This window comes from Chanos chanos, chromosome 10 (assembly GCF_902362185.1).
Source record: "Chanos chanos chromosome 10, fChaCha1.1, whole genome shotgun sequence".
NCBI classification, from domain to species: Eukaryota; Metazoa; Chordata; class Actinopteri; order Gonorynchiformes; family Chanidae; genus Chanos; species Chanos chanos.
The window spans coordinates 8,107,654-8,123,468 of record NC_044504.1 but is presented as its reverse complement, the minus strand read 5'-3'; the positions used below and the strand labels follow the sequence as shown (position 1 = coordinate 8,123,468).

The 15,815-nt window shown below is 39.3% G+C and overlaps 1 protein-coding gene across 1 annotated transcript; it reads left to right on the top strand.

Annotated features, from left to right (window-relative positions):
* Positions 1–4,858: 4,858 nt before the first annotated feature.
* Positions 4,859–15,114, top strand: abcb11a (ATP-binding cassette, sub-family B (MDR/TAP), member 11a). Its single transcript, XM_030786653.1, has 24 exons — positions 4,859–5,067; positions 5,505–5,589; positions 5,945–6,078; positions 6,438–6,609; positions 6,993–7,117; positions 7,327–7,501; positions 7,923–8,036; positions 8,155–8,265; positions 8,365–8,490; positions 8,701–8,904; positions 9,081–9,251; positions 9,714–9,904; positions 10,251–10,313; positions 10,502–10,562; positions 10,724–10,888; positions 11,167–11,271; positions 11,410–11,571; positions 11,861–12,064; positions 12,414–12,655; positions 13,042–13,198; positions 13,498–13,695; positions 13,940–14,146; positions 14,273–14,419; positions 14,914–15,114. The coding sequence occupies exons 1-24, from the start codon at positions 4,859–4,861 to the stop codon at positions 15,112–15,114; spliced, it is 3,729 nt and encodes a 1,242-aa protein (XP_030642513.1).
* Positions 15,115–15,815: the final 701 nt, after the last annotated feature.

Below are 15,815 nucleotides of genomic sequence, written 5' to 3'. Positions count from 1 at the left end.
ATTATTTAGTTTTACAAACTGGAAAGACAGATTTTCAATTTCTGGCGTCCTATTGGGAAACCCTCAGGCTCTCCATAAGCTCAGCTAACTCTGCCTCACCCTCTAATGAGATGAAGTATTTCCTCCTTTTTTTATGTTCAGACACTGCTACTGTTCCCTGCACCCTATGCTGCACCAGTACACTTCAGTACATAAAGTGCATTTGCCAAAAACTGTCATTTTGGCACCTGTCCTGTTTCCACTTGCTTCCTATGTCAGTTTATTCTTAGCTCCTCATTGTTTCTTAACTCTGTTGGTTAAACTTTCTCTCTTCCTTTCTTTGTTTGTTTATTTTTAGATCATATTGCAGGCTGCAGTGATGCAATTTAGAGTGAAAATTAACATATGAGTTCCTACAGAAAAAACAAATATTTTTGTTCTCTTTGGTTAAATAACAATATACTTTTATTTGAAACTTTTGATTTTTTGTATTATTATGTTTTATTCACAACTTGTATGATTTGTGAACTTTTATAAATTAATTCTGTTGCATAATTGTAAACTCAATGGCATCAAAATTAGCCAGAGAATCACATTTAAAATAGAGATGTGCTCGTAACATCAGAGCAAGCGTAAGCTTATGTCCCTTCTGCTTTTCAAAGTGGACTTGTCTTTCAAGACTTGACACACCCCTAACTACATGACTACACCAATCAAATGATGCTTTTCAGTCGTGTGGTTTCTGAATGTGGATGTCCCCCTTTATCTACAGTTGTTTTTACCCTTTTGCCCTTGTATCATCTACTCCAAGAAATGACAATAAAAGGGATTATTTTATATTTTAATTGAAGGTGAATTCCTGAAAACGAAAATGGGCGGGACAATTTTGTGTCGTCTTAAAAATTTCCAATGAACTTCCCGTGGGGCAATGCGTAGCTCGGGCAGATCCCAGAACGCAACTGTGGTGCGCAATACTCAGTGTGAAGCATCAACGTTTTCCTCTGAATTACCTTGTCTTTCATGTAATTCCATTTCCCCGAATTAATGTGCCATATCCTACCATGTTCTCCCATCTCACAAGATTATCATCAACCTTGAAAACAATGATGTAAAACACAAGCAACCATCGAGGTGCTCCAGAACCTAATAAAGAGTGCTCCTTTCTGGATTGTCGAAACAAGGCTTTGTCAGTTTTGAATAGATTTTAGATTATGAGTGTTCTTTCTTGTGAGATGTGTCTTGTATACATGCACTTGTCTCTTCCCCATTCATTATCTGGAAAATTACTGATACAACGCAATGACACAATGTGAACCTATCTCATCCTGTTTCATTATCAGGGAAATTAAAGATGGGCTGATGTAAGCACAATATTTCAACTGATATTCATCTAACCATTCCCAGGTTTTATGACGGGACATCTCAAACATCTTCTGTTATGGATTATCAGTCCGCAGTGATTAATAGTTGATAATATTCTAGGTTCAAGTTCATAGCAGCTATCAAGTTATTCACCGACCGGGCATTGACCCGTGTCTTAATTTAAACTCTCTTTCATGCTTCTACCTCCTTAAATTTGAATTTTAGACTAGATTAAGTTTTGACCGACTATCCCTGTTTTGGGGGGAGTTTTTATACCTAAGCATCAGTAGTATTACCACGGAACAGAGGGTCCTTCAGTCAGCTTTGACAGGCCCATTGCCTCTGAGAGGGCACATCCCACATTTAAATTTAATGTAAAGTTACAGCGCATAAAAACTGGATGTTCCCCACTTAACATTTGGTTTGGTCATCCAAACAGATACATGTCCTCTGGGCCATATTTGAATACGGTTTGGCTCAACTCTACAATGTCTTTGGGGTTGTTGAGAAGAGTTTGGTGAAGCGCAATCATAAGTCAAATCATGAGTAACAACGGCCTTACGAATAGTAAATTTCTCCCATCGTTTTAAAATGAATCAAAATTTGGAAAAAAGCTCATTGAAATTTAGGGGATTAACTGTTTATTGTTGTGACACAGACGGTAATGAAAACGAGATTAAAAGTATATAACTCAGTTCTTAACTGTGTCCTAAGTCTATGGTATGATAAAAATCAGTGTTCGAGCATGAACTGTCTCCCTCGTGTTACATGTGCAGTATATCATATTTTGAGTAACTTAATGTTCAAAATTGAAAAGAGACCAAGAGTCTTTTTTTTTTTTCAAAATTAGCTGGTCTTGTTGAAGAATGTTTTTTTTTTCTTTATCTATGAACTTGTTGTCTTCATCTGTTTATTAGTAGTAATAAATAAATAAATCAAAAAGTAATAAATCAGACACATCAACATTTTTCTCTAATTTTCAGTGCCTTTCACATGACTTTATTTCCCGATCATCATACCATATCCTATCATGTTCCTAGATTTCGCAGTATTATCTTCTGACAGATTTCCACCTAAACGCAGGTTAAGTCAATAATGATTCAATGAGTGAGTCTGTATGTTTTCCACGGCTCTAAGGAGTTGACAGCACTGAACGCTTTTATTTGTTGTTAGCTTATTTCACCTTTATAAATGGCTGGATGTCCTGATTCATCATGTACCAAGAATCACAAGAACTTTTTAGACTAATGCCCAGGAGGTCATTCAACTCAGTTTATGGCACATACCTATCATTAACAGCTATCAGCTAATGGTAAAAAAAAAACAACAAAAAAAAAACACTTAAGACAATTTTCACTGACTGACTGAGAAGTATATCTGGCCAAAGCCCTTACCACACCCTGCTAAAATCACAGTGTTCATAAATATATGTGTAATGAGAATGAGCTGTCTTCTATTTAAATCAATATCAGAAAATTATCATTTCGACTTTCACATCCATTAACTGCACAATTCAATGAACAGGCCAGGACAACAATACAGGTAAAATGTTATCAGTTGATACAGTGGAGGGGAGATAGCGGCAGAGGCGTGTATTGGGTGCAGATAGGAGTGTCCCCTCACTGGGGCCGGCTGTTATAAATGACCACAGACAAGACATCAGTGGGACCTCGTCAGGACGAACAGACACGCGTGAGTGACTTTTTCTCTTTTCATTCCTCAGTGAGAGTATGTTAGAGCACACCACGGTAAAAAAATATATATATTGTATTGATGTAATAGCTTATTATTTAAGTTAAAATATAACAAAATAATCTGTATTTTTTATTATTAATTGTAGTACATGCTACCTGCTGACAAGAACGTTGATCATTATGATTCATTGTACAGGATTTTAATGTTTAATGGAATTAAAAATAAGTGTTGTCTTGTGAGAATATATTTTAAAAAAAAAAGAAAGAAAGAATAGATTTGTTTGATTTAATCTCATAATCAAACTTAAAAAAATGTAAAAAATGTTATTGTGTATATATATATATATATATAAGTATTTACTGTTTTAAACTTCATTGAAGAATATGAGTTCTCACCTGCTTATGCAATCAATATTATCAAGGTTACAACTGAATGAGTAATTACAAGCCTCATAGTCCAATAGGACAAGTCAGCCATGCTAATTGTCCTTGGTCCATGTTACAGATCTATAGAAGTAGGAGAATGTGTCAAGGCATAGACCTAAACTTTTACCAGTTTGACTAGTCTGTGAGTCCACTGAAATATCCATATAAACCTACATGTGAAAACCAGGGATAAAATATACATATATATAAGCTGTTGTTCTGTGTGTTCACAACATTTCTATACATAGTCCATTAACATTTATTCTCCAGTACGTAAAATTTGATGTTAAAATACGATGTTTGATTCTTTTCCCGGGAAACAGAGCTAAACAAATTCAAAAGCTGTCACAATGAAGAACAAAGATCAAACTACATTTTCAAAGACAGAAAATCACAATGAAAAACACCAGAAAGCAGAAGACATTCACTCAGATGGAAAAGGTATCTATTTCAGTACTATAAGCTTCAATAAGTTTTGCCTTCAGAGAGCTTTTACCACAACATGAGGGCATAACTATTTCTTTTTCACTGTTTATTTTACTGATATGGTCTTTTTTCTTGAACCCCATTTTATGTCTTTTTTTTCACAGATAGCGACATGAGGTAAGGTTATTCCTTTTTTTAACTGACCATTTGTCTTCTGTTGCCATTGTATTGAAGTTCAATGTTTCCTATTCCTGTTGGATATTTCCTGTTCATTTTGTGAATTCATATTACTGCTACTACTACTACTACTACTACTACTACTACTACTAATAATAATAATGATAAAATTTTTTCAGTGACAAAAAAGACGAAAAGGAAAAAGTGTTGGGTGTTGGATTTTTTCATCTGGTAACTATGACATTTTCATATTTCTTTGGAGCTGTGTTGGTTCATTAAGTATGTTAGTTAGAAATGTAATTGACTGATGCATCTGCAGATCATGGATGCTTGCATATAACTCTGCATTTCATTTCAGTACATTACAATTCAAACTACTGTTTGTCTAAAGAACATTTTAATGACTGACTGTGGTCTGTGTTATTTAGCTCAACGTTTTGAATGTAACTATCCACTTTTGATCATTGAGTTACTGGTTGGAGCTGAAATAATTTCTTTTATGTTTTTTGAGTTGAAATTTGCTCTGGGACTAAAAAGCCTATCTCACATACTGGCTTACCATTAATCCCTCCTTTACCTCATTGCTGTTCAAGCCTCCACTGAATTTATATCCCGCCCTGAGGCAGATACCTCTCAAAGCATAAATGATCAGAATGAAGCAGGACATCAAACATCTGTCAATCCGGGCGCACATAATCCTTCAGCGAGAAATTATTTTCTTTCTCAGTTTCTTCAATATTTTTGATATTTTCTCTGTCCAGTTTCGCTTTGCCACCGGGCGTGACAAGCTGAAGATGGTGGTTGGTTCTCTGTGTGCCCTGATCCACGGGGCAGCCTCTCCCCTCATGCTACTGGTCTACGGAATGATGACTGACACATTTGTGGCTTATGAACTGGAGGTGCAGGAGCTGTCTGATCCCAATAAAACCTGCATTAATGAAACCATCACCTGGATCAATGGCACCATATTTGAGAGGGAAGACAACACCACTGTCTTCTGTGGGTGAGTGCTACCAGATGATGGTGGTGATGATGATGATGATGGCAATGAGGACAAAGTTGACTGTCAACTGTAGTAGAGGAGAAATAGAATTATACATACAACTTGAACAACAGCGTCAACAGAAACAACAACAGAAAAAAAAAATATCATGACGAATTTGTTTTAATTTGTTTAAAGGAATTTTATAAGTATAGGGAATTTTGTACATCATGATGCCTCAAAACATGGTGTTCACCCCTTTCATTGCCACTGGCAATGGTGATTAAGCTTATACTTTGACAGATATTTAGTACCAGTAATATGCTTTAAAGTAACACTAATGTGCCTTAAATATGCATACAGTGATTAAGACTGGATAGTAAAAACAAAAGTGAAGAGATCAGGTTGATCAAAGAGATCAGATTTTATTAACTGAAATTCTTATTATTTTCTCTCAGAGTGGACATTGAGGCTCAAATGACCATGTTTGCATATTACTACATCGGCATCGGAATTGGGGTGTTCATCCTCAGTTATTTTCAAGTATGTTAAAATGTCCCCTCCATCTAATTTCATCATTTTTTCCTTCCCCTTTTGGTGAATATTTATAACAGCTATAGATATAACAGCTAAAGACAATACATAATTCAATCCTTAAAGTGCAGCAGAAGATTTAGGATGTTTTCACGCATAGAAAGCGGTGTCAACACACAATGTAACTGTATGAAAATCCAATCAGCTTCGAGCCCATCCGACAGTCTTTGACATGGACAACAATGGTTTCAGCCTATGAGATGTTAGTATAGCAGACGCTATTGGAGGTTTTTATGAATCTGAGTCTCGGGCATCTTACTGAAGCATCATGAGACACGTGTGTTTCTGTTTGCCCTGAATTCAGATCGCCATGTGGGTGTCGGCGGCAGCCCGGCAGGTCCAGAGGATCAGAAAGACTTACTTCAGGAAAATCATGCGTATGGAAATTGGCTGGTTCGACTGCAACTCCGTGGGAGAGTTAAACACAAGGATATCAGAGTAATGCCCAGAACACTTTTCCTCATCAGACTGTCTGACTGCATAAATTGCAGTGAATCACATTACAACACGTCAGACTGAACATTTAGTTTCCTATTCACAAATGGGAGACATCTTTCAGTCCCATTCCTGTTACAGTTCCTCCAGGCACACATTAAGTGTTTGGATATATGAGATGAAATGATATATAAAATACATCGGATTAGATCCATTTGGACTGTCATGAGAAACGGGTCAAAGATTCATGTCTCCAACTTACTTTATCGTCTCTCCCAGATGAAGTGTGACGTATCAACAGTAAGTCATTGTATGGGCTGTGATGGATAAACAGATGCATTTATTTTCTACTTCATTTGCAGTGACATTAACAAAATCAACAACGCCATCGCAGACCAGGTGTCCCTCTTCATCGAGAGGATCTCCACGTTTCTTTTTGGCTTCCTGGTGGGCTTTATCGGAGGATGGAAGCTCACTCTGGTAGTGATTGCAGTCAGTCCCCTCATTGGACTGGCTGCAGGACTGATGGCAATGGTCAGCATTACTTTATATACTAATCTTTATGGGTGCATGATTCTCTATATACCTAATACCAATACATTATTAGTATATTCATAACATGTTACAAAGTAGTCTTTCGCTCTGATTTTAGCTATTTGTAACACACTAATTACATGCTAATGTTCACAACAAGTTTTGAATGAAGATGATGAACAATTGGTCTAAATCTGGGGTAAATGTTTTTGTACAGTCAACAAATATTATTTCAAAATTTAATTTTCAAAACATTTGCGTCAATAAAAAAAAAAAGAAAAAAAAAGTATTGTTTCTAACCTGCACCAAGTATGAGGGCACTGCCCACCCATCTGTTGATTTTCCTGTAGTTTTAAAGGTGTGTGTGTGTGTGTGACGTACAGGCTGTGGCGAGGCTGACGGGTCGAGAGCTGAAGGCCTATGCTAAAGCAGGATCTGTTGCTGATGAAGTCCTCTCCTCAATCAGAACCGTCACTGCTTTTGGAGGAGAGAGCAAAGAAGCTGAGAGGTGCTGTTTTTGGTCTGATTTTAAAAAAACAACAACAACAACAACAACAAAAAACTCACTTAAAGATCTTTTAATGTTGTTGTTTGTTTTTAAGTATTTGGAAGACAGATTTTTTTTTGTGAAGTTGTGCTCCAATCTTTAAGAATAAGCAGTTAAATTGTTTAAAGACTGGAATAGGAATTTTATTCTGTTCTCATCACTTTTTACAGATATGACAGGAACCTTGAGGAAGCTCAGAACTGGGGTGTGAAGAAAGGAACCATCATCGGACTGTTTCAGGGATATCTGTGGTGCATCATCTTCCTCTGCTATGCTCTGGCTTTCTGGTACGGCTCCAAACTGGTCATTGACACCAAAGAGTTGTCACCTGGGAGCCTCATTCAGGTATTCACAGCAAGGAAGCAACACTGAATCATATTGCACTAATGGCGGTACTTTAATATCAGAATTACAGGACTTAAAGTTCAATATTCAATGTAATGTAACATTTAAAGCCAACAAGATTACATTATCATACATAATGTTGATATTATACATGCAAACACAAGGCGTGGACTCCAATCTGACAAGACTTCTTATAATTGCAAGTCCAAAGGTAGATGTGATATACATGAAAGCTTGTTTTGGCATATTGGTATTTTGTTAATGGTTCATACCTATAACGGTAACGAGTACAATGATATCATCTAGATGATCTTCCTATAAATTGATTAAGTATTAACTGAATATTTCCCCAAAACTATTCAAAAGGTTACAGTGAGCTGAGATTAAATCAATCATATCTGAATGCTTGGGTTTTTTCCAGGTGTTTTTTGGTGTCCTCATGGCCGCCATGAACCTAGGTCAGGCCTCTCCGTGTTTAGAAGCTTTTGCCTCAGGCCGCGCTGCAGCCAAGAGCATCTTTGACACTATCGACAGGGTGAGAATGACTCCACCAGATCCTCTCTTACCGCTAACAGTCACTACAAAATCAAAATTCCTCACATTCCTGACGCCTGAGATGATTAACAATTCTAAACAACTGTGCCTATCCCCAGGAGCCAGAGATTGACTGTTTCTCAAAGGAGGGGCACAAGTTAGACAAAGTGAAGGGAGACATTGAGTTTCACAACGTCATGTTCAACTATCCTTCCAGGCCAGATGTCAAGGTGCTCTGACATCATCTTTTCTGAACTCTGTTGTCTCAAATATTTCAGACTGCAGATATATCAGATTCTATGCTGATGCCTCTTTCTTCTTTGTTTTAGATTTTGGATGGTTTGACCATGACTGTGAAAGCAGGAGAGACCACAGCGTTTGTTGGACCAAGCGGAGCTGGGAAGAGCACTGCAGTGCAACTCATACAGAGATTCTATGACCCTCAAATGGGAATGGTAATTTAAACCTATGTGCATACACACAACACAAGTACATTCACCAGCGGTCATAACGCATATATTACGCATCATAAACACTTTTGCTGTGGTACAGAAAGAAATTCAAAGTTTGCCCCTTAGTTCTGAGGCATTTGCAAATGAATGTGCACAACCAAAGTTATATCAAAGTCACATGACAAAAAGAAGTGAACTGACTGTCATCCTCAGGTAACCCTTGATGGTCATGACCTCAGAAGTCTAAACATCCAGTGGTTACGCTCTCTGATCGGTATTGTGGAGCAGGAACCTACACTGTTTGCTACCACCATCGCAGAAAACATCAGTTTCGGCCGTCCCGGGGTAACCGTGGAAGAGATCATACAGGCTGCCAAAGAAGCTAATGCATACAACTTTATTATGGATCTGCCTCAGGTCTGTCCTTGCAGATCTACATCTCTGTTCTCATAATATTCACACTTCTGATCATCTGCCGTTAAGAAATTCGTCTTTTGGCGACCACTTCCCTCAGTCCACACAGACTGATTGTATTTCATCCGATGATCAAAATAAAAAAGGTTGTTATTAAAAACTTTCTGTCTGTGGCACAGAAATTTGACACTCTGGTTGGAGAAGGTGGCGGTCAGATGAGCGGTGGTCAGAAGCAGCGAATCGCCATCGCTCGTGCTCTTGTTCGGAATCCCAGAATCCTCCTGCTGGACATGGCCACTTCAGCTTTGGACAATGAGAGTGAAGCCATGGTTCAAGAGGCTCTAAACAAGGTGGGTGGAGCCACAATGTGTGTATTAACACAGAACGTGGTGAACGGGCAAATAATTCTTCTTCTCCTTAATGACAGTTTAATACGCAGAATGTAAAACAAACATTCTAGAACTTTGAAATTCTACTATATCAATTCTTAATTTTTTTTTAAAGTGCCCATTCTGAAAAGCACATGAGCACTTCTTGTCTTCCAGTTTAAGTCGTGAATAACTAGTTTATGTAAAATTTTGGAATTAAAACACTAAAACAGTAAATTGCACAGGGCTGATGCTTGTTTGGTTGGTATAGAGATATGAACGTGTACTTTTGTTTTATGACTGATAGGTTTAGATGTGATGGTTAAGGTTAGGGAAGAAGAAAGGGATAGGCCAAACTTTTTACAGTCTATGCTCAATCCGCTCTCAATCTTTCTGTCATCCCATGAGTCAGACCAGCGTTATCTTTGAAATACATGTGTCCAGGCTCGTCAGGACAGAACCACTATCTCTATTGCTCACCGCCTCTCCACCATTCGAAATGCTGATGTCATCGTCGGCTTTGAGCACGGACGTGCAGTGGAAAGGGGGACACATGCAGAGCTCCTTGACAGGAAGGGTGTTTACTTTACCCTGGTAACGCTGCAAAACCAAGGAAGTGACACACCCCATGACAAATCAGACAACAGTAAGTTGACGGTGGCTCTTGTCCGATGATCTTGGCTTATGGAAATGTGCAGACATTTTTGACTGTGTTCTAAAACACGCCATTTACATCATCAGCCCCTGAAAATGAACTCCCTGAGGAAGACGGCATTGAGAGATTGAGAAGCTTCAGTCGAGGAAGCTATAAATCTACACTCCGGTATGCAACAGCACTTTAAGTAACAAAATACCGTGCCTTCAGTGAACAAACAAACAACTTCCAAAGACACAAGAATGTTGATAACTAAGAATTAGTACTACTACTGCCAAAACAACAACAACAACGACAACTGCTACTACTACTACAACTACTACAACTAAATATGATGATGATGATGATGATCATGATGATGATGATGATGACAACGATGATGACAAAGAGTGCTGATGCCTGTGTATCTTTGTGTGTATCTGTGTGTGTGTGTGTGTGTGTGTGTGTGTGTGTGTGTGTGTGTGTGTGTGTGTGTGTGTGTGTGCGCGCGCGTGTGTGTCTTACACAGAAAGTCACTTCGACTGCAAGCTCAGGCTCAGCTGTCAAACGAATACCCCCCTGACGCTATCTCTGGCAGACTCAGATTTGACTCTGACAATTTCAGTGCCAAACTGGGCAGCGAGGTGGATGAGTCAGAGGTACTGGGACTTCTCCATAATCAATCTGTTCCAGTTCAACCATTATTCATGCCTGCACTTTCTGTCTCATAAAATACAAGAAACCATTGATAATAATAATAAAGTAACAAAAACAACAACAACAACAGTAATAATGATAATAAAAATTTTCCTCTTTGCAGAAAGATGAAGATAAGGCTAAGGAAACTGTTGAACCAGCGCCAGTGGCTCGAATTCTGAAATATAATAAACCAGAATGGCCTTATATGCTTCTGGGATCACTGGGAGCGGCAGTGAATGGTTCAGTCAACCCAATTTATGCAATCTTATTCAGCCAAATTCTTGGGGTGAGACACTGTGGACAGTCTGTTCTCTTAAATGCTGGGAAAGGCAGTGTAGTGTAGCGGTACCATAAAAAGTGGAACAGAACCAGGCCAGTGTTTGGATGGATATGTTTTTATCACTTGCAGTAATAGATACTAACACACTGGTTCGTATAATTCTTTTTTTTTTTTTTTTTTAATTAAAATAGCTGAAATGCTTGCTAGCACTTGAGATATTATTTGAGGTTTTTTTTTATTACTGTGTGTTATAATCACTGTAATATCCCGTTGCTTATTTTCAGACATTTGCAATCCTGGATCTGGACAAACAAAGGGAGCAGATTGATGGGATCTGTGTGTTGTTTGTCATTGTTGGTGTGATGAGCTTTTTCTCACAGTTTTTACAGGTATGATTGTCCTCCATACTGTAAAAAAATGCTAAAATAACATCTCATACCACCTCATCTCCTTCAAGCTAAATGTATGGTGTTGAAAACTTCATGTGGGGGCCTTAGAAACATGTGTTACGGTTGTCCTTATTAAAGGGCTTTGCCTTTGGTAAATCTGGAGAGCTCCTGACTCGTAGACTGAGGAGGCTGGGTTTCCAGGCCATGCTGAGGCAGGAGGTGGGCTGGTTTGACGACCCTATGAACAGTCCTGGAGCTCTAACCACTAGGCTAGCCACTGACGCATCAATGGTGCAGGGGGTGAGTAACCATCAAATCACACTGCAGAAAAACAGCGGCAGTTTTTGCTTCTGCATAGGAGCTTTTGCAACCACGTAGCGTGCCGTGAGAGCACACAATGTATGTGAACACAGGAGTTTAAATGTGGGTTTGGAAATTAGTATCATCAACGTACACATGAGGGTCACCAGAAAGTCCAGGTCAGCTTCGTCTGAAATATATGTGAACCCTCACTGACGGTTCAGAATGGCCAGAAGCATTATTTAAGCATTATGAAGTGTATATAACATTTTTCTCTCTTTTTTTATAGGCCACTGGCACACAGATTGGCATGATTGTGAACTCCTTGACAAACATTGGAGCGTCCTTCATCATTGCTTACTACTTCAGCTGGAAGCTGAGTCTGGTGGTCACCTGTTTTCTTCCACTGATTGGTCTGTCAGGGGTGTTTCAGGCCAAAATGTTGACTGGATTTGCCAAAGATGATAAGAAGGCAATGGAAGCAGCAGGACAGGTGAGGCGGTGATTATACTCTATACTGAACTGGAGATACAGTGCTGCAGTCAACAGAGTGTGATACACACTCTATAAAGATCTCAGTAGAGCATGACTTTAAAAGTCAGAGTTTGAATTTCCATGCAGGAGCTGAGTAAGAATTCCTTTTTTCTCAGCATATCAGTATTTCCAGATTCCTGTATGAAACAAAGCGGTCAAGACTTAGACAAGCTTGCTGTTACCAAAGCCTGAATTCTTAAATCTACTGACTTGTAACAGCCACTGAAAGAAAAAAAATGACCGTACATGCGAATAAGAGTCTCCATCCTGGAAACTGCCATACTTTAATTGTGACTGCACACTCATAGGTGTCCAGTGAAGCCCTGTCTAACATAAGGACCATCGCTGGCCTGACTAAGGAAGAGAGCTTTGTGGACCTGTATGAGCAGCAACTGGAGGCGCCGTATAAGTCTGCCAAGAAGAAAGCCAACGTCTATGGCATCTGCTTCGCCTTCGCTCAGTGTGTCATTTTCATGGCATACGCTGCCTCCTTCAGATACGGTGGCTATCTCGTCAGCAGTGAGGGACTTCAATACATGGTGGTTTTCAGGTGAGCTGCAGTCTCCAAATGTTTGGACCAACATTAAAGGGTGAACATGCACGAACATGTATTTATTTATTTTCAGAAGTGAGTCAGATGTAGGGTTATAATTAGGGTTATTCATGGTTACATAGAACCTGTGTGGCTAGTTGGGAGTAGAATGTGTATACATGTTATTCATTCATTTTCTTCAAAATCCACATGTATGTAGAAGAAAATTAAAGAATTACGTGAATACATATAGTGTGTGTGAGTGCTCTGTCAGCACACATGTAATCAGTACAGTTTAGTGTTGAAATTGGGGCGAGCCGAAAACACACTTTGTCGTATAAAATTGGTTATTCAGGGTGTGAATGTTGTGTTCAGTGCCTCTGACTGTCTGTTTGTCCTTCCAGAGTAATTTCAGCCATTGTGATCAGTGGGACAGCTTTGGGAAAAGCTTCATCTTTCACCCCAGACTACGCCAAAGCCAAGATCGCAGCTGCTCAGCTTTTCAAACTGTTGGACCGAGTTCCTAAAATCAGCAGCAGCCAGACGGAAGGGCAGAAATGGGTGAGCTAACTCTCTGTTTTCTGTCGTACAGTAAAAACCATTCAGTCCAACACTGCAGCGTACAGACACCTTTGTCACAGTTTCTTGTTAATGATGGTGGGATGGCTAAATGTTTTAGATTTACTTATGTTTTAGATTTACCTAGTTTCATTTTCATCAGTGTGTGTATGTGTGTGTGTGTGTGTGTGTGTGTGTGTGTATGTGTGTGTGTGATTAATAAAATCCATCTATTCAGTTGTTATCTTGCACATGTCACCAACACCCTCCACATCTCTGACTGATTCTCGTTTCCTCTGTAGGATGGCTTTAAAGGACACGTGGAGTTTATCGACTGCAAGTTTACTTACCCAAGCAGACCTGACATCCAGGTTCTGAACGGACTGAACGTGTCAGTGAAGCCGGGTCAGACTCTGGCGTTTGTGGGTAGCAGCGGATGTGGGAAGAGCACCAGTGTCCAGCTGCTGGAGAGGTTCTATGATCCAGACCAAGGACAAGTGGTGAGTGAATGACTGTCAGTGTTACCCTGATACTGTTCCTGTTCTTCTGAACTGACAAAAATGTGTGTTGCTGAGTAACAAATTACAATTACTATTGTTATGTATGTACACATTACTCAAAAAACAAAGGTGAACGAAAGAAGGAGGGACTACAAAGGAACACGTTATCCTCAAGTGTTGTCTGACAAAGTGACAGAGGAGGTCACTTGTACATTAATTGTCTGTGTCTGTTTCTCGGCCACAGCTGATAGACGGTCATCTGTCTTCCCGGGTGAACGTGCCTTTCCTTCGGGCCCAGATTGGCATCGTGTCACAGGAACCTGTGCTGTTTGATTGCAGTATAGCAGAGAACATCCAGTATGGAGACAACACCAGAGCGGTCAGTATGGACGAGGTCGTCGAGGCTTCTCACAAGGCGTATCTCCACGATTTTGTGATGACTCTGCCTGACGTGAGTACAACCACCAGAGACGACAATTTCACCTGTTCACACTCCAAAAGATGTTTTGGCTTTGACTTAATTTGATTCATGAGAGGAGGGGCAGATCCTGAAAGGTGAACATTTTGCTCGTTACAGAAATACGACACTCAGGTCGGAGCGCAAGGCTCTCAGCTGTCCAGAGGACAGAAACAACGTATCGCCATTGCTCGTGCCATCGTCAGAAACCCCAAGATCCTTCTGCTGGATGAGGCCACCTCAGCTCTGGACACAGAGAGTGAAAAGGTGTTCAGATGTTTACCTATATATTCACACTAATGTTAATATTGCTTTCTAGTTATTACTGATAGGAAATAGAGACTAGTGCCAAGAGTGGGACTCTGCAAGCGATCTGACACCAGAGCTGCACATAGTATGTCAAGTACTCTAGCTCTGTCTCATATTGTCTGTGTTTGTACAATACCTTTACGCATTGCCTTGAGTGAGGATTTAATCTGACAGGCACTTTTGTTCAGACAGCCAGTGGTTCCATAACATGGAGATATAGAGATGTAACACAGACAATATGAGATAGGTATACCATGGCTCTACATTATTATTGCACGTGTAGCACTTATAACGTTATACATATCAGTAATCGATGACATCATAGAAAGGCCTCACCGTCTTTTTAATACGCTGGAAGGGGTCGATATTTCTCAGTGTGCTGGCAGAATGAAGTCTTTATAGTGAGAACTGGTTGATGATATTTATTGACCTTGTGTCCTCTCCTATCGCAGACGGTTCAAGCTGCTCTGGACGAGGCCAGGCGGGGTCGTACATGCATTGTCATCGCTCACAGACTGTCCACCATTCAGTCTGCTGACATCATCGCCGTCATGTCACAGGGAAAGGTCATAGAAAAAGGGACTCACGAGGAACTCATGGCCAAAAAAGCTGCTTACTACAAACTGGTCACTACTGGTGCACCCATCAGCTAAAACCACAGACTGAAGTACTTTTGTTAAGCTGTAATCATAAAACAAAGTTTTACACGATAGATTCTCTTTTGCAAAGTTTTTTATGTAGGGGGCAGTTTGTTTTTTGACTACTAAGGAATTAAACCATGATAACTGTACAGTGTATAGATTTCTCACATTTGTAGATTGCTTTTTATTGTCTTGCAAGTAAATTTTTTTATACAAATTAGTGGAACACATTTCAAATATTTTTACATTGGTATACTTTCAAACTCATTTTATGCATTGTTGAATATTTGACTTTAAAAAAACACTGATTTTCAAAAGTGTCCCATTTGCTGTGTCTGGTATTCTTACTGTGTAAAATTGTAACTTAATATTATTTACCACAATCTGAAATTGTACTTGGACTTTGCCTCCTAAAACTGGAGTTCATTTCAAATTCTGCAAAACACACGAGCCAAACAGCGGCAAGTCGCCCAGAACAATCAGTCCTTGACCTTACACTGATAGAGCTGGACTGATAGTGTGCACTCCTTATGACTGTTAAAGTCCAGCAATGAGATTAGTTTCCCAGTGCGGTCTCATGTACGGATGGGCAAAATACACTGGACATGAAAACAACTGCTCAATAAATGTATTTTGGTAAATGAAAATAACAGTTTAAATTTGTTCATTATGCTTCACAAATGTATCAGTGAAACAATGATAAAAATCTTGAA